General features: G+C 44.5%; 3 protein-coding genes across 10 annotated transcripts in view; all 3 read right to left on the minus strand.

The window, feature by feature from the left end:
• Positions 1–20: 20 nt before the first annotated feature.
• LOC113589299 (uncharacterized protein SCO4629-like) lies at positions 21–4213 on the minus strand. 2 transcript variants are annotated; one of them, XM_081707053.1, is made up of 6 exons: positions 3661–4213; positions 3452–3540; positions 2747–2870; positions 2302–2454; positions 1468–1650; positions 21–1196 (listed from the first exon to the last, which is right to left on the minus strand). In XM_081707053.1, exons 2-6 carry the CDS (start codon positions 3521–3523, stop codon positions 1078–1080), a joined length of 651 nt encoding a protein of 216 aa, XP_081563179.1. In that variant the 5' UTR covers positions 3524–3540; positions 3661–4213; the 3' UTR covers positions 21–1077. The 2 variants fall into 2 exon arrangements, with proteins under 2 accessions (XP_081563179.1, XP_026884680.2); XM_027028879.3 differs by having other exon boundaries at positions 3452–4199.
• Positions 4214–4830: 617 nt separating this feature from the next.
• mtg2 (mitochondrial ribosome-associated GTPase 2) lies at positions 4831–9768 on the minus strand. Its single transcript, XM_035522366.2, has 6 exons — positions 9487–9768; positions 8939–9086; positions 8325–8440; positions 7773–7991; positions 5871–6009; positions 4831–5431 (listed from the first exon to the last, which is right to left on the minus strand). Exons 1-6 carry the CDS (start codon positions 9595–9597, stop codon positions 5049–5051), a joined length of 1116 nt encoding a protein of 371 aa, XP_035378259.1. The 5' UTR covers positions 9598–9768; the 3' UTR covers positions 4831–5048.
• Positions 9769–10040: 272 nt separating this feature from the next.
• The window catches only part of LOC113589303 (SS18L1 subunit of BAF chromatin remodeling complex), a 14782-nt gene continuing 4885 nt past the window's right edge, over positions 10041–19937 (minus strand). For 2 of the 7 annotated variants that reach the window (XM_081707048.1, XM_081707050.1), the window contains 3 exons: positions 19809–19910; positions 19250–19339; positions 17071–18815 (listed from right to left, as the gene is read on the minus strand). In XM_081707048.1, coding sequence (XP_081563174.1) covers positions 18430–18815; positions 19250–19339; positions 19809–19910 — 578 coding nt within the window. In that variant the 3' untranslated portion in view covers positions 17071–18429. The other 5 variants (XM_035522364.2, XM_035522365.2, XR_014119756.1 and 2 more) reach the window with 5 other exon arrangements.

The raw sequence follows: 19937 nt of genomic DNA on the forward strand, positions 1-19937 counted from the left end.
TAAAAACAAGGCAACATGGACAGAGTATAGCTCACTTTTTAATCTTTGTAAGGCAAAGAACAGGAATTTCCTTTCCTGAACTTTTGAACACGTGATTTTTACATGTAGTGCTATGTTACATGTAGTCTGTGTAATTCTTTACATGTAGTTACATGTACTGGCAAAAGCTTGAACATGTATTTTAAGAATTAAGTCGGAATGGCCTCTTCCTTACACACTCAGGAAGAAGCATCTGCTTTTACTTAAATTCTTTAAAAATACTGAAATTGGGAAAAGTGTGGTCACCTGCCCCGCTCCTCCGAGCTATCCGGATGAGCTCCAGGTTCGTGAGGTTGGTGATAGGCAGGAACAGTCCGGTAGGAGTTGGATAGTCCAAGTATCGCCGAACACCCGACTGAACTCTGTGTGGACGTGCGCAGTATTTAAATCACCACTGAACCTGCACCTACGTTGCACTGAACTGAAACTCTGGTACTTACTGTAGGGTATTGTTTATTGCACATGTTGTCTGATAAAGAGTTTATATGTATTCTGCACTTCTAGGCATCAGTATTGATCCCTGTACTTCTACAGTGTTCTAGTTCATTGGTATATTGGACTCTAACCTACTGCACTGTACTAGGATGTACATTGTGAGGAAAAGACAAAGCACTTTTGTAAGTCGCTCTGGATAAGAGCGTCTGCTAGATGCCGTAAATGTAAATGAATATGTAAATGAAGGGGCTCTAGAGACTTCGCAAGCGGTAACCAGGGGAAGGAGGGACAGGCGACAGAGGGGAGTGGCTGATTATTGGTGAGACGAGGAAGATGTGGGAGGGGCTCAGAGTGTGACCACACGCAGTCCCGCCTACACAGGGCCGGCTAACGAATCCAGCGTCTCAAATCCGCAGCGCTCTGTGTGTCCAAGTGTCTCTCGCACAGCAAGTGTGTGTGTGTAGCAGGGAGAACACAACGCAGCATGAGCAGAAACAGACGCACGGAGTTAGCGCCCACGCGTCCGAGGTACTCCCGTTTTAACTCCGGGAGGTTATCGATCCCCGGTTTTCCGCTTGGGCGATGTGTGTTTGGGGTGTATCATCACGTCGGCTTGTAGCCTGCCAGGAGGAGCCACTGGTAGGCGGTCACGGCCTCTGGTGGGATCTCCTGCCGGACCTGGAAGCCTTTCTCCGGGTAGTCCCGGATCCGCTCCACCGCACCTGCAGAACACAGTAAGTCACGCCACGTGTGCAGCCTTCCAGGGACACGCCCACCGGGTGCAGACATGTTACATGTATCAGAGCGACATGCCCACTGTGTGCAGACATATCTCTGTAAACATACACGTTCCCCGGAAACACTGCATGTTGAGCTGGACTGTATTTTACTCTATTAATGACAAAATCTATTTAAAAGGTTCATTTGAATGTTAATCGCTGTGTGTTAAGGAAAAAATGGAAATTCACACAAACACACACACACACAGTGTACCGAGCATGCAGCTGATGAGGTGCCGAGCGGGGCCCACGGCACGGTTGGGGTATTCCGTCATGTCCATGGGTGGGGACGTGACGATGGCATGCGCGCTTTCCTCTGCGCCGGGCCACTGCTGCAAGAAGGAGGCACGAATCCTCCGCTCCATGAACGGCTGCTGGACCAGAATCAGCCTGCGCGCTTTAGTGCAGCGCACGCACACACACATAATGGGACATTAGTCATTCAAAATGACTAATTCATACAGAGTAGGTACAAAGTATCAGTGTATAATTAACCATCATTAAGTATATGGCACAGTTAGACTGTACCGTCTACTTATCAGGCTTGGAGGAGGAACTGCTCCTTAAAAAAGTAAGATAACTAAGAAATATAACCCGACAAAATAAAGAACAGACTTCAGTATAAGAAAACACGAAATAAACAAACAACAAAAACCCCATACATCAGATTACTTTGCAAGCCTGCTTTGTGAAATGTGGCATTTCAGAGACGGTACAGTGGCAGCCGACTTAAACCCTGAAGCGGTTGGCTTGACTTTCCCTTTACTTGCCTGGCATCATTAAACACGAAACCTCGACTGAGATCATTTAGTAAAGAATGTCAGAAGGTCTGTTGGTCTGCAGCAACCGCCCTTAAACAGGCGCATGCGTTCTTCACCGCCATTTTCTGATGCTCTCCTGCTCTCTAGTGGAACAAAACGTCATGAGCCCGTCAGCCCGCGCCGGCTTTGTAGGAGCTAGGCGACGCCATCCTGGGGTCGTACAGACTGGAGATCAGCACTGTTGGGAGGGGGACGCGACTGATTAGACATCAGCAGTCTGGCTGCACCTGGTATTCGGTTCTCTCTGAGGGTCTGGTAGGAGTAGCGGAGGTTCTCTCCCGTGTTAGTGGCAGCCGTCTCGAGCAAGATGCATCCCCGGGGGACCCCCATCGCCACGGCAACATCCTGGAACACCTCAGCCTCCGGGCGTGTCCACACCCCTACGGCAGGTGCAGATGAGAATCACATTTGACTATTAAAAATACAAAACAAAAATTTAGGTAGTTTTTTAAATTCAGCACTTTTGGGGTTTTAATGACCAGAAAAGAACATTTCTGTAACGCAGTTTCATGTCAAAACAAAAGTGCTATAAGAATGAACGTATGATCTGAATAGTCCCTTAAGGAGCAGTGAGTGAGGGAGCGAGTTGCTCAGGACTGCACGACTACACAGAACCTGTAAGAGGCTTTAGGATAGGCCAGAGTTCCTCTCCCTCACCGCCTTGTGACTGACCTGCGGTTTGGTTTCCCAGGTAACCGGTGAAGAGGAGGCAGGGGGCCCAACCCCCCTGGAAGAGCTGGGCTGACCGCTCTGCTACACGGACATCCTGGCAACCGAAGCCGATGATGACGTCACTCTGTGCAGATCAGAGAAATATCACGCAGGAGGGTCCAGAGACCCCGCACACTCAACACAGCGACTCACACACAGCTGCAGTGTGAGAACTAAACGCAGCGACACACACACACAGCTGCAGTGTGAGAATGAACGCAGCGACACACACACACAGCTGCAGTGTGAGAACTAAACGCAGCGACACACACACACAGCTGCAGTGTGAGAACTAAACGCAGCGACACACACACACAGCTGCAGTGTGAGAACTAAACGCAGCGACACACACACACAGCTGCAGTGTGAGAACTAAACGCAGCGACACACACACACAGCTGCAGTGTGAGAACTAAACGCAGCGACACACACACACAGCTGCAGTGTGAGAACTAAACGCAGCGACACACACACAGCTGCAGTGTGAGAACTAAACGCAGCGACACACACACACAGCTGCAGTGTGAGAACTAAACGCAGCGACACACACACACAGCTGCAGTGTGAGAACTAAACGCAGCGACACACACACACAGCTGCAGTGTGAACTAAATGCAGCGACACACACACACAGCTGCAGTGTGAGAACTATACACACTTCCCTACCTTTTCTAGAGGTTGCCGGAGACGCAGGTAGTCCCACAGAACTCTGGCTCTTTTCTCTGTCTCTTCGTCCATGCCCAGCACATGGTTTCCTGGCAACAGTAAGAGCAGGCAGTGGAAACGTGACACCGAACGACCGAGGAGGAGCGTGAGACACCAGTGAGGCCTTGCTGAGTCACCGCTGGGGTGTTGTGAACAGCAGCTCTGCTCACCCCTCTGTAGTATTGAGCCTTTAAACGCTGCGCTCACCACCGCGCGTCCCTCAGACTGACACAAACCATCTCAGCTGTCGTTTCGGCTGCTGCGCATCAGAGAACCAGGATGCTCGAACTTCAGTAACGAAACCCATCACTAGTTAACGCCCATCTCCACCCCTCACTAATTCATGTTTGTCTTTTTTCTGCTGCTTCATCCTTCTGTGTACTTGCTGTGTTCGTGTGGGTTACCGTGGCGAGAGGACCGCCCCTTCTTAGCCTCACAGCGCCCCCTGCTGCTGCACACTCATCCTACAGGGGTCTGCTACCAAACACAGCGCCCTCTGCTGCTGTTCGATCATCCTACAGGGGTCTGTTACCAAACACAGCGCCCCCTGCTGCTGCACGCTCATCCTACAGGGGTCTGTTACCAAACACAGCGCCCTCTGCTGCTGTACGATCATCCTACAGGGGTCTGTTACCAAACACTGCGCCCCCTGCTGCTGTACGCTCATCCTACAGGGGTCTGTTACCAAACACAGCGCCCCCTGCTGCTGCACGCTCATCCTACAGGGCTCTGTTACCAAACACAGCGCCACCTGCTGCTGCACGCTCATCCTACAGGTGTCTGTTACCAAACACAGCGCCACCTGCTGCTGTACGCTCATCCTACAGGGGTCTGTTACCAAACACAGCGCCCCCTGCTGCTGCTTTTTTAACAAGCACGACATCACAAGCATGTTGGGATTATTCTTAAGCACCATAAGCAAATGGTTAGAATCCCCTCCTTCAACAAACTGACAGCTTACAGTAGTGATTAATAACTAGTTTATAAATGGTCATTTGGAATATTTTAAGGGTTAGGAGAGGAACGTCAAATGCTAATCCTTTTACTTTTAAAATGCCGCGGGTCTACGACGAGTCTCAGCAGAGGTCAGACACAAGCTCTGCCCCTCAGTCACCTGCCAGTGTCACAAAATCACGTGACATCACTCAAACATCATCTCCTGATTGGGCCACTGCCCAAACGTGAGACAGTGGTAAAAGGAATTAGACAAAGCATTTGACGCTTGAACGTGCGGTAAGAAGTCAGAAGGTGGGTATGAACCCTACGCAACATCAGGGCATGCAGTGCAGGGATTGGCTCACAGCGTAAAACAGCATAGTCAAACAGACTGGACATTCAGGTACATAAAAGACAGAATTTTAATAAATACACGGTATACAGATTTTTCTACAGATTTCCCGTGTCGATGGGAGATGCAGCTCTTCTGTCTTGATATCCTGAGTCAGCCCTTTTCTAGCTTCTGGTCTAACAGCTACCAAAGCACGTTCTGTTGGATGTTTTAAAGGAGCGTTCAGGATAAAATCCTCTTAACCAGCGACATGGACATCTTGTGGCACCTCTACCATGTGGCAGGCTTTTCCTTGCACTGCTGTTGACCGTCGTACAGTTCCCGCAGGTACAGAATGAGCTCTTCCGTGTTTTGCCCCGTCAGCGCAGACACAGGGATGACCCGCTGGGTCACACGACCCCTGAGGGTGTCCAGCTTGTCCAGGGTGCCCGCCACGTCCATCTTGTTGGCCACGATGGCGTGCGGCCTGGCGGACAGGCCTGGCTCGTACTGGTCCAGCTCGTAGCGCAGGTCTCGCAGCTGTTCCCAGGGCTCCGAGGACGTCATGTCCAGCACAAAAAGCAGGACATGGCAACGCTCGATGTGACACAGGAAGGAGATGCCCAGGCCACGGTTGAGGTGGGCGCCCCGGATCAGGCCAGGAATGTCTGCCACTGGAGATGGACAGAGGAACAGACAGAGAGGGCAGGGATGGACAGCGAGAGAGAGAGAGAGAGAGACAGACAGACAGACAGACTCAAGAGAGACAGACAGACGGGAGAGAGAGAGACAAACACTCAGGTCAGTTTTATTTGTGCAGCACTGTGCTAGAACAGATGTGGCCATAAACACAGTTTTACAGAAACCCAAGACCGGACCTGTACTGATTAACCAGAGGTCACAGTGGGAGGGAACACCCTGCCGGGAGCCACACCCGGCCAGGAGCCAAGCCCCTCCCCCTCTGGGCATCACCAGGCACAGCAACCTTTATCATTAACTTGGACGTGAATAACAGTTCATGAGCGCTCAAGTTACAGCCCTGCAAGGGACATGCAAGCCGTTGAGCCTGTGGGTGTGGCTTTGAGGGCGTAGCAGTGTCAGTGGGCATCATACCTGCCAGCTGCTCGTGGTCTCTGTACCTGACGATGCCCACGTGTGGGTTGAGTGTAGTGAAGGGATATGCAGCTACGGCAGGCCTGGCATTGGAGACAGCCCTGAGTAACGAAGACTTGCCTGCATTTGGAAAGCCCACCTGCGGACGGGGAGCAGGAAGAGGGAAAGAAAAGATCTAAATCATATATCTTCATTCTGACTCCAACGATTCACACAACACAAAGTGGTAATAGCAACATAAGATTACGTAAACACTACTACAGTATACCTGTGTAAACATACTCTACTACAGTATACCTGTGTAAACATACACTACTATACCACACCTGTGTAAACATACACTACTACACCACATCTGTGTAAATATACACTACTACAGTATACCTGTGTAAACATACACTAATACACCACATCTGTGTAAACATACACTACTACAGTATACCTGTGTAAACATACACTACTACAGTATACCTGTGTAAACATACACTACTACACCACATCTGTGTAAACATACACTACTACACCACATCTGTCTAAACATACACTACTACAGTATACCTGTGTAAACATACACTACTACACCACATCTGTGTGAACAAACACTACTACACCACACCTGTGTAAACATACACTACTACAGTATACCTGTGTAAACATACACTACTACAGTATACCTGTGTAAACATACACTACTACAGTATACCTGTGTGAACAAACACTACTACACCACACCTGTGTGAACATACACTACTACAGTATACCTGTGTAAACATACACTACTACAGTATACCTGTGTAAACATACACTACTACACCACACCTGTGTAAACATACACTACTACACCACTTGTGTAAACATACTCTACTACAGTATACCTGTGTGAACAAACACTACTACACCACACCTGTGTAAACATACACTACTACACCACTTGTGTAAACATACACTACTACAGTATACCTGTGTGAACATACACTACTACAGTATACCTGTGTGAACAAACACTACACCACACCTGTGTAAACATACACTACTACACCACACTTGTGTAAACATACACTACTACAGTATACCTGTGTGAACAAACACTACTACACCACACCTGTGTAAACATACACTACTACACCACTTGTGTAAACATACACTACTACAGTATACCTGTGTAAACATACACTACTACACCACATCTGTGTGAACAAACACTACTACACCACACCTGTGTAAACATACACTACTACAGTATACCTGTGTAAACATACACTACTACAGTATACCTGTGTGAACAAACACTACTACACCACACCTGTGTAAACATACACTACTACACCACTTGTGTAAACATACACTACTACAGTATACCTGTGTGAACATACACTACTACAGTATACCTGTGTGAACAAACACTACACCACACCTGTGTAAACATACACTACTACACCACACTTGTGTAAACATACACTACTACAGTATACCTGTGTGAACAAACACTACTACACCACACCTGTGTAAACATACACTACTACACCACACTTGTGTAAACATACACTACTACAGTATACCTGTGTGAACAAACACTACTACAGTACACCTGTGTGAACAAACATTATTTCCACCTTCCTCCCTCCTGCCTTCAAAGTTAACTTTGTCATTCCTTCACATGTTTGTTCCAGACACACAATAAATGCACACAACAGTGCAACTACACAATGAATACAACAAACACAGGCTAGAAACTGTACACAACACTATTATTAAACCATACAAATCTCTAGCGAGTAGACTAAGCAGATCGGAAAGCAGAGGGCGGTACAGCGCAGTAGAGCGGAGGCAGAGGACATTGGGATGGATGACTGCCGGTCACACTGATGGCTGGTGATGGACAGGAGCCCTCCTCCCTCTCACCAGTCCTGCATGGGCCATGGTACGGAGCTCCAGGTGGAGCACTCTGGCCTCGCCCCTCTCTCCGGGCGTGGCCGTCATTGGCGCGCGGTTCTCATTGGACAAGAAGAAGTGGTTCCCCTTGCCGCCCGCCCCCCCGTGCACAGCGACGAACTGCTGCCCGTGACATGCCAGGTCTGCCACGACCCTGCCCTGCTCCTTCACAATGGTTCCCACGGGAACCTACACACACACACACACACTCACTCCATTACAGTCCTGCTATAAACTCCCTCTTCCTGTGATCAGTACTTGGATTTCCAACACTAGCGTTGCTTTACGAGAGACCCCACACTACACTTTACTCAAATTAACAAGATCAAGGTTTTTTAATACAATTAATTTTAATTTCTTTTAAATTGTGTGTAGAGGTTGTTCAGGCTGTCTGGCTTGTGTGACAGTATGAATATTTGAAAAGGAACACAACTTCCTCTCTCCATGTTTAGGTATTTTTGCTCCCTTCTGTCTGACAGATGTTCAGTAACTTCTGCAGATGTATTTGTAAAGTAGACTCACGGAGATGTAGGAGGAGCTGCCGTTGCGTCCGTAGCAGTTCTTACTGCCTCCAGCCTCTCCATCCTGCCCCCTGTACACCGCCGACACCAGCGACAGGGACTTCACCTGCCTGTTCACTGCACACGGAGACGCTCGTCAGTAACTCGCAGCCACAAGACTGGAACTCCCACGCAACCGATCGGCCGCTCAGCTAAAGCCCTCGTAAGCCGCGCGCTATTAGCCTGCTGGAGAGCACGTGATTCGTCAAAACCCAAAAAATGTATCCTGCAGGTTTCTGTAGCCCATTTGTTTGTACGCTGACAACCTACCAAGAAGATTCCTACTTTCTCACCTAGTTTCAACTAGAACTTACCAAGCTTTGGCTCTTCTACGCGCATCAATACAGTCAACAAATCACGGACTAAATGTGGAACTTCAGACTGAGATGGGCAGCAGAACACTGTTAAAGCCCCTGAACCCTCTGGGCAGTAGAACACTCTGCAGGTCACACATGGAGGGTATGTAGCTGACAGCCATGTTATGATTGCGCAACACCCTACAACCGTGCCCCAGCCAGCGACCCCTGAGCTACCAACAACCGGGTCCAACCAGTAAAGAAAGGCAGCTGCCATTACCTTCAATGACGATGTCGCCTCCGTTTCCACCGTTGCCCCCGTCCGGGCCGCCCCACTCTTTCCGGGGTTCGCTGTGAAAGGTGCACGCCCCCTTGCCGCCGGAGCCCGCCTCCAGCTTCACGCGCCGATGGTCTACGAAGTACCGAGTCTGCGGGACCAACCATTTAAAACGCGCTTATGAAAATCAGCCTTACGGTGCTTTCACTCAGATGGTATTCAGTCCTTCAACTTATTAGGCGCAGCTACACTACACAACACCCTGAGAATCACTGAACCTACTCAGAAGCTAAATGACCGATGGTAACTATGCTAACTTGCTGTCGTTTGCATCTTATTTCCAGCATCCACCCGTCCAAGGCGGCGCGTGTACGCACATCGCATTTGGCGTTATTCAAAAGCCTTGGAATGAACATTGTTTGCGCGTGCACCTTCCCTTTAGTTCAAAGCCGGACACCGAGCCACGAGCTCCGCGTGCCGCACGAGGAGCGACTCTGCGGGAGAACGCGCCGCTGCGGCTCGCCGCTCGCGCCGTCGCGCGGCCCACCTACCAGCTGCTTCTCCGAGAGCTCGTGCTTCTGCGGGCGTCCGCGCGCTCTGGCGCACGCCTGGCAGCTGAGCGAGAGGTTCCGCCGCAGCCGCAGCGCCAGCCGCGTCGCCATGGCCGCGCGGTTTGAGCGGCTCGCACCGGCTGAGGTCGCACTACTCGTCGGCCCCGCGCAGCGAGAACGACCACGCCGTGTTCCCGTCAGGCAAGCGCAGGACTTCGGCTCGCCGTCGCCGCTAACGTCGCTAGATCCGGAAACGGCGACGCCAGGACTCCCGAGTGGGCGGGGCGGCTGATGACGTCGCGATGACGTGGCTGGCCTCGGTCAAAGCTCCACGGTGACGCGTGTGCGTCACAGCGTGACTGTTCTGTGAGGGTTCTCGCTTTACCTCAAAGTCCCAGTGTTGCATATGCTAAAGCTCCTGGATGCAGGCATGTGACAGTTTGTGAATTTGGGCATTTGTTTTCAAAATGATGGCGTGCTTGGTTGGCGCAGGAGACAAAACAAGCTAATTTTTAAAAAGCCAGTTTTTGTTTCTAAAGGTATGTTCCAACCCGTTTAACAATTCTCATGATTTAATAACACGCCCTAGATTACATAGGACCTCTTCTGACCCAATTTCTAGAACAAAACGATCAAATACAAGTTATGAAACGGTTCTTGTGACATATGTTACATGGAGCTTTTAACCTTAAGATAGCTACAAAAGATGTCATGTGACCTCTCACAACAAGAAAAAATGCCAATGATCTGATCAATTAATTTAACGCATTCAGTTCCTTTGAATCATTTTTTTTCCCTGATGTTCAGTTCAAATCATATTTAAACAGACTTAAACATAAAGGTAATGTCAAATCAGTTAATAACATAAAATGTGGGGCAAGCCCCACCCTTGGGGATTGAAAATTTGGGGTCGCTGCACTTCTTCGGGAATCCTCTGTGATTTTATGGTCTATGAAGGTGGCCCTGGAAAGAACACCTTACTTGGCATGGGAGGTGATGTTGTGGTCAAACTGTGTGAAACACTCTCATCACATCAAAACTGCAGAGTATTTGCTGACAGTTTGTTTTCTTCAGCACCACTGGAGCACAGGCTTCTTCAGCAGCACGAACACTCCGCGGCAACCACTTGGCTGGTTGTCAGCTTGAAGATGAGAAGAATCTTGCCAAGAAAGGCAGAGGATCTGTTGATTCCAGGGTGGAGAAAGAAGAAAACATTGTCATTGTCAGGTGGTATGACAAACCTGTTACCCTGATCTCATCCTACTGTGCAATTGAGCCTCAAGACAAATTGCGATGCTGGAGCAAATCAGACAGAGCATTCGTGGAAGTTAACAGGCCAGACATTGTGAAGGAATACAACACATTCATGGGGAAATGGACCTCCTTGATGCTTGCATTGCAAGGTACAAGTACATTGCAGTTTGCACTATGTACATGTGTTTTAAGTTCACTACATAAATCTGTGGCTTGGTTTTGTGCAAAACAAATCTGAAAAAGAATATGTTGTTAGTTTTAACCAGCATTGTTGCAAATTAAAAGGAAAAAATGTATTATTAACCAAATAACAGTCTATCTGATTTATTTTATGTAATGAAGCTGTTTTAGACATTATATAATGAAACTGTTTGATATGCTAACATGAGCTTATATTTATTCATGTTATTTAATGAAGCTGTCTGAGATGCTAATATGATTTCATATTTATTCATATGTCAAAATGAAGCTGTTTGAGATGCTAACATGATTTCATATTTATTTATGTGTTATAATTAAGCTGTCTGAGATGCTAACATGAACTCATATTTATCCATGTCTTATATAATGAAGCTGTTAACATGGTTTCATATTTATTCATGTGTTATATAATAAAGCTGTTTGAGGTGGTAACATGATTTCATATTTGTTATATAATGAAGCTGTTTGAGATGCTAACATGATTTCAGATTTATTCATGTTATATAATGAAACGGAGATGCTAACATGAGCTCATATTTATTCATGTTATATAACGAAGCTGTCTGAGATGCTAACATGATTTCACATTTATACATGTTATATAATGAAGCTGTTTGAGATGCTAACATGATTTCATATTTATTGTGTTATATATTATATAATGAAATTGTCTGATATGCTAACATGAGCTCATATTTGTTATATAATAAAGCTGTCCGAGATGCTAACATTTCATTTTTATTCATGTTATATAATAAAGTTGTCTTAAACATTATATAATGAAGCTGTTTGATATGCTAACATTTCATGTTTATTCATGTGCTATATAATGAAGCTGTCTGAGATGCTAACATGAGCTATTCATGTTATATAATGAAGCTGAGATGCTAACATAAGCTCATATTTATTCATGTTATATAATGCAGCTGTCTGAGATACTAACATGATTTCACATTTATACGTTATATAATGAAGCTGTTTGAGATGCTAACATGATTTCATATTTATTGTTATATAATGAAACTGTCTGATATGCTAACATGAGCTCATATTTATTCGTTATATAATGAAGCTGTCCAAGATGCTAACATCTAATTTTTATTCATGTTATATAATGAAGTTGTTTGATATGCTAACATTTCATGTTTATTCATGTGCTATATAATGAAGCTCTGAGATGCTAACATGTTCATATTTATTCATGTTATAAAATGAAGCTGTCTGATATGCTAACATGAGTTCATATTTATTTGTGTTATATAATTAAGCTGTCTGAGATGCTAACATAGTTTCATATTATTCATGTTTTATAATGAAGCTGTCAGATGCTAACATGATTTTATATTCATGTGTTATGTAATGAAGCTGTCTGAGATGCTAACATGAGCTCATATTTATTAATCTGTTATATAATGAAGCTGTCTGAGATGCTAACATGATTTCATATTTATTCCTGTGTTATATAATGAAGCTGTTTGACAGCTAGTTACAGTGATGCTCTTTTAACACTCGCTTCCCCCTGGGGGAGAATCCACCACTCACGCTCTGTTTCCAGTATAGCAAAACCGGAACAGGAAATAGTAGCACAATAGATAAATAAATAAATAAATAAAATAATATTATTTTGCAATAAACAAATTAACTGCTAAATCAACTAATGAATTAATAAGCCAATAAGGCCAACATTTATAGAAAAGAAAACATATCTAAAATTTTACTTTTGTGAAATGTGAAGTCATTTTGAGATTTAATGTTTTTTTTAGAAATTGAACTTTTAAGAAATGGAACTACAGAAAATGTTATCACAACACAGACAACACTCTGGTTTAGAAAAACTTACATTCATTAAAAAAAAAAATTATACTGAAAATCAATCTAATTCAAAATATGTACAAATTATGAAGGTATACAGGGTTTAAGCTTTGGCTATGGTCACTTAAATGGATCCTAAGTGTAATCATCTATGTGCCAAAAATTCAGCAAGAAAAAAAGATTATTTATATATATATATATATATATATATATATATATATATATATATATATATAAAGTGTAATTAAAAAAAATACTAAAAAGCCTTTTTCTAATTTATCAAGTAAACCAACGTAATAAAAAGCGTGTCACAGGAGGTCATACTTCACGGAACTGACTTTTGTCAGCTTCTGATATAATATTCATTCATTCGTTCATTTACTCATTCATTTAAAAAAAGCTAAATAAATATTTCCTTATTATCTAAATACAAGAAAACAAAGAAATAAATGTTAAATCCTATAAACAAAATTATTTCTGCTCGTCTGGCTGTGGACTATGCTAAGACACTGAGTGAATACTCTGTATAAAACAGGAATAATGCAGAACAGCATCGGCGTGGATGTGTAGGTATAAAGCACATATATGAAAGAGTAATGGGGAGTTAAATCAGGAATCTGCAAGGTCACCATATTTTAACTCCCACAGTTCTTCACAGTTTATGCACAGACGAATCCATCAGAATATGATACAGTGCTGTCAGTCTATTGTGCAGGGGGTGCATTTTTTTATGCTCGAGAACAGAACAGGCACAGCAGGACAGATGCACTGGATGCATGCCGTTTTTGTTGGGGATGACCGTTTATCACAGGTGTTTCTCCCAACATTCTCTAGCAAACACTATTTTGCTCAATTGCTGTTCAGTGCCAGTGTGTTACTGGAAAGCCATTAGAATGTTCTACTTCATTCACACTCACATTAAAATGTTATGCTTCATTCACACTGACATTAAAGTGTTCTGCTTCATTCACACTGTCATTAAAGTGTTCTGCTTCATTCACACTCACATTAGAACGTTCTGCTTCATTCACACTCACATTAGAATGTTCTGCTTCATTCACACTCACATTCACATTAAAATGTTCTGCTTCATTCACATTCCCATTAGAACGTTTTGCTTCATTCACACTGACATTAGTGTTCTGCTTCATTCACAATGACATTAAAGTGTTCTGCTTCATTCACACTGACATTAGTGTTCTGCTTCATTCACATTCACATTAGAACGTTCTGCTTCATTCACATTAAAATGTTCTGCTTCATTCATTCCCATTAGAACGTTTTGCTTCATTCACACTGACATTAGTGTTCTGCTTCATTCACACTCACATTAAAGTGTTCTGCTTCATTCACACTGACATTAAAGTGTTCTGCTTCATTCACACTCACATTAAAGTGTTCTGCTTCATTCACACTCACATTAGAACGTTCTGCTTCATTCACACTCACATTAGAACGTTCTGCTTCATTCACACTCACATTAGAACGTTCTGCTTCATTCACACTCACATTAGAATGTTCTGCTTCATTCACACTCACATTAGAACGTTCTGCTTCATTCACATTCACATTAAAATGTTCTGCTTCATTCACATTCCCATTAGAACGTTTTGCTTCATTCACACTGACATTAAAGTGTTCTGCTTCATTCACACTGACATTAAAGTGTTCTGCTTCATTCACATTCACATTAAAGTGTTCTGCTTCATTCACACTGACATTAAAGTGTTCTGCTTCATTCACACTCATTAGAACGTTTTGCTTCATTCACACCGACATTAAAGTGTTCTGCTTCATTCACACTCACATTAAAGTGTTCTGCTTCATTCACACTCACATTAGTGTTCTGCTTCATTCACATTCACATTAGAACGTTTTGCTTCATTCACACTGACATTAGTGTTCTGCTTCATTCACAATGACATTAAAGTGTACTGCTTCTTTCACACTGACATTAAAGTGTTCTGCTTCATTCACATTCACATTAAAGTGTTCTGCTTCATTCACACTGTCATTAAAGTGTTCTGCTTCATTCACATTCACATTAAAGTGTTCTGCTTCATTCACACTGACATTAGAACGTTTTGCTTCATTCACACTGACATTAAAGTGTTCTGCTTCATTCACACTCACATTAAAGTGTTCTGCTTCATTCACACTGACATTAAAGTGTTCTGCTTCATTCACACTGACATTAAAGTGTTCTGCTTCATTCACATTCACATTAGAACGTTTTGCTTCATTCACACTGACATTAAAGTGTTCTGCTTCATTCACACTCACATTAAAGTGTTCTGCTTCATTCACACTGACATTAAAGTGTTCTGCTTCATTCACACTGACATTAAAGTGTTCTGCTTCATTCACATTCACATTAGAACGTTCTGCTTCATTCACACTCACATTAGAACATTCTGCTTCATTCACACTCACATTAGAATGTTCTGCTTCATTCACACTCAGATTAGAACATTCTCCTTCAAAACTAGTAAAAAGTTTTTAAAAAAATCAAGAAAACAAAAACCCATATTGAGGTGATCACACATATGCTTATTCATCTCACTATGTTGCATCCCCCGCCCAATTCTTTAACACAAGCCTCCTTACTAAATTGGATGAACACTAGGACTGATAAATACACATTTATAATTTTCTCCATCAAACAGAAGTTACAGCTGATACATGAAATATAAACATATGAACCAGCGCTAAATTCATCAAGGTTTGCGTTAAATATTTAAGTCTTGTTTCTGTCTGTTTTCTGAGTTAACATTCTCTCAGAAACCAAATGGAGGTAGCTGACGTAAGTAGCCTGAAGAAGGCCAGTTTAAGAGTGGCGTTATAAGAGAGGTTTCCAGTACTGATCTACTGATGCGCAAAGCTGAATTCTTTGCAGACAAAACCAATTTTGCTATTCGACAGCAGGGCACATTTCTCAGTGTGAGAATCCAGGAAAGAACGTCATATGTGTGTCCTGATCTTCTGAAGAACCCCTACGTTGTGTCACCAAGGAAACATGTTCTTACTGCTGGAAGGTTCCATACTGACCCTGTAGATAAAAAGCATTTAAAGGAAAAAAAGAGGAATAAAAAATACAAACAAAAAGAGAGAGAGAGAGAGAGAGAGAAAGAGAAAGAGAGAGAGAGAAAGAGAGAGAGAGAAAGAGAAAGAGAAAGAGAAAGGCATACTGAGCTAATAAACCTACACACATTTACACATTTTTATTGTTAGACCAAAGGCATGAAAAATCTGTTGGTTAGGCTGGGTTGACGTGGTTGTTTATACTGGTTTGACATGGTTGGTTATACTGGCTTGACGTGGTTATCTGGCTGCTGATTAGACTGGGTTGACGTGGTTGGTTAGACTGGGTTGACGTGGTTGGTTAGGCTGGGTTGACGTGGTTGGTTAGGCTGGGTTGACGTGGTTATCTGGCTGTTGGTTAGACTGGGTTGACGTGGTTGGTTAGGCTGGGTTGACGTGGTTGGTTGTACTGGCTTGACGTGGTTGGTTGTACTGGCTTGACGTGGTTATCTGGCTGTTGGTTAGACTGGGTTGATGTGGTTGGTTAGACTGGGTTGATGTGGTTATCTGGCTGTTGGTTAGGCTGGCTTGACGTGGTTGGTTAGGCTGGCTTGACGTGGTTATCTGGCTGTTGGTTAGACTGGGTTGACGTGGTTATCTGGCTGTTGGTTAGACTGGGTTGACATGGTTGGTTAGACTGGGTTGACGTGGTTGGTTAGGCTAGGTTGATGTGGTTGGTTAGACTGGGTTGACGTGGTTGGTTAGACTGGGTTGACGTGGTTGGTTAGACTGGGTTGACGTGGTTGGTTAGGCTGGGTTGACGTGGTTGGTTAGACTGGCTTGACGTGGTTGGTTAGACTGGCTTGACGTGGTTGGTTATACTGGCTTGACATGGTTATCTGGCTGTTGGTTAGACTGGGTTGACGTGGTTGGTTAGACTGGCTTGACGTGGTTGGTTATACTGGCTTGACGTGGTTGGTTATACTGGCTTGACATGGTTATCTGGCTGTTGGTTAGACTGGGTTGACGTGGTTGGTTAGACTGGGTTGACGTGGTTATCTGGCTGTTGGTTAGACTGGGTTGACGTGGTTGGTTAGGCTGGGTTGACGTGGTTATGTAGGGTTCTCACTGTGTTTGCCATGCTGGTGTTTTGTTGTACCTGTTCGTATGTGTAGGGTCTGGTTGTCTGGGCAGAAGGGGCAGTCTGAGTGGAGCGGAATGAAGGGTACTGCTGACCCGGGCCCTGCTGGTACTGGCTGTACTGAGCAGGGGCTCCCTGAGCTGGACCTGCACACACACACACACACACACACACACACACACACACACACACACACACACACAGTGAGTTAGACTGAGTAAATACTCTAACACAGATGCTGTCCTCTGTGGCCATCCAGCTCCTGTGACTCACTATCCAATCACACAGCTTTATGTAAACATACCAAAAACAGCCCCATTCTCCAAAATTCTACTGCAACTGAAAGAATTGCTGTTGTATTAGATTTGACGGAATTCAGAAATTCAGCCGTCAGCTCATAATTTAACTAATCACCTTGTGACTGGAAAAAGCTTCTAAATTTTCCAGATTCTCATTAAACGTGCAAGGAAAATATGCAGTTAATGTTTGCTGCTTAAAACCATGTGTATATATAAATGTGTACTCACATATAAGGTTAACATGTACAGTAGCATGCAAAAGTTTGGGCATCCCTGGTCAAAATATATGTTACCGTGAACAGTTAAGCAAGTTGAAGATGAAATTATCTCCAAAAGGCATAAAATTAAAGATGACACACTTTTGTACTTTAAGCAAAAAACATTTTTCATTTTCATCTTTTATATTTTCAAAATAACAAAAAAGGAAAAGGGCCCAAAGCAAAACTTCAGGCACCCTACATGCTTAGTACCTAGTAGCACCCCCTTTGGCAAGCATCACATCTTGTAAACACTTTGTGTAGCCAGCCAAGAGTCTTCCGATTCTTGTTTAAGGGATTTTCATCCTTTCTTCCTAGCAACAGTCTTCCAGCTCTGTGAGAGTCCCGGGCTGTCTTGCATTCACTGCTCTTTTGAGGTCAGGGGACTTTGTAAAAACTTCAGCTTGCGCCTTTTGAGGTAGTCTATTGTGGGTTTTGAGGTGTGTTTGGGATCATTATCCATTTGTAGAAGCCATCCTATTTTCAACTTCAGCATTTTTACAGATGCTGTTATGTTTGCTTCCAGAATTTGCTGGAATTTCATTGAATCCGTTCTTCCCTCTACCTGTGAAATGTTCCCCGTGCCGTTGGCTGCAACACAACCCCAAAGCATGACTGATCCCCCCCCCCCATGCTTAATGGTTGGAGAGGTGTTACATTTGCTCATTGCAGCCAAATAGTTCTATTTTAACCTCATCGGTCCACAGGACTTGTTTCCAAAATGCATCAGGTTTCTTTAGATGTTCTTTTGCAAACTTCTGACGCTGAATTTTGTGGTGAGGATGCAGGACAGATTTTCTTCTGATGCCTCTTCCATGAAGGCCATATTTGTGCAGGTGTCGCTGAACAGCAGAACAATGTACCACAACTCCAGAGTCTGCTGAATCTTCCTGAAGATCTTATGCAGTCAAGCGGGGGTTTCTGATTTGCCTTTCTAGCAATCCTACGAGCAGCTGTCTCAAATTCTTGGTCTTCCAGACCTTATCTTGACCTCCACTGTTCCTGTTAACTGCCATTTCTTAATTACATTTCGGAAATTACAACCCGAAAATGCGTGGCTATCTTCTCTTGTGTGTTTCTGAGCGTGTAGCATAGTGAATGTATGTGTGCGTGTGCATGTGTGTGAATGCATGTGTGTGTGACTGTGTGTTAACATATGTGTGCATATGAATGTGAGTTTGTGTGTGTGTGCGCATGTGTGTGGGCACGTGTGTGCGTCCTTACCGTATCCCTGGGATTGCCCGTACCCCAGCTGGGAAGGGTACTGTGGTTGGTTGAACTGCTGCTGTTGGTTGGACGCGTGCTGATACTGGGTCTGCTGTTGCTGGCTGTACTGGGTGTTCCCTACAACACCAATGCAATTAACCCCAGTAACCCCAATACAGGGAGCCTTTACCACAGAGACTGGCTGAGCTCAAAAGGTTTCTAAGGCAATGCAAGATGTGATATTAATGCTGTAATGAAAAATGTTTCAATAGAATCAGAATACTCAATATATTCTGTTATTATACAGTTCTGCTCAAAATTATTGGCACTAAATTTTCCTGATGTTTTCTGAAATACACTGAAACAAACAAACAAAAAATTTTAAATATTGTTTTGCTAATTCAGTGAAGTTTACATAAGAACTGTGGTAACGGTTAGTTTGGCTGAGACAGAATAGCTCTGCTTGAGCTCAGGTTGCTCAAATGTTCTACTATGCTTAGTAGCCTCCTGTTTGCACTGTTGATTAATGAACTGTATGTTTGCAAGTGCGCCCCCTATGGGGAATCACTCACCGCCTCCATAGTAATGCTGTGAGGAATCTTCAAAAGACCTGTCACAGCCCTGCTCTCCATAGGAGTGCTGATAGGAGTACTCCCCATGGCCTACAGGGGCACACAAACGACCACTAGACATAGCACGCTCGATCAACCGATCCGTACAACAAAAATGATTCAAAAGCTGACCCCAGCACTGGCTGACACAGGCCGTGAGAACTCTCCCTGTGGTCTCACACTCCCGAAGCGACCGTCTGTTCCAAAGAAAACGCTCAAATAAACAGCAAAGGCTGAAATTTTCCGCACACCGAAAGGACTGACGATGACCAGAGGCCAAAGCGGGGATGCCGATTGGGAGGTCAGGCTCAGCTCCGAAGAGAAGACAACGGACACAAGGTACGCGACAGAGTGCCCACTCGCAGAGAAAAGGTAGGGGAGAAATGGAAGACGTACACACGAGACTCGAGGACGGGGGAGAGGAAGAGGTCTGGAATTGAGGCTGAGAAAGAGAAATGGAGGTTGTTCCAGAGAGGCGGATAAGTGTATGTGTGTGTGAGAGTGGAGCGTCTGTGATTACCATCAGGGTAATACTGCTGCACTGAGGGTTCTCTGGAGGTGGCAGCGTGCCCATACTGCTCGGCATAAAACTCCTCCTGGCCCATTAGCTGCTGGGCAGATCCTGAAAGACAGGGTGACAGCAGGGTTG

Source organism: Electrophorus electricus, chromosome 24 (assembly GCF_041902795.1).
Source record: "Electrophorus electricus isolate QZ-2024a chromosome 24, ASM4190279v1, whole genome shotgun sequence".
Lineage (NCBI taxonomy): Eukaryota > Metazoa > Chordata > Actinopteri > Gymnotiformes > Gymnotidae > Electrophorus > Electrophorus electricus.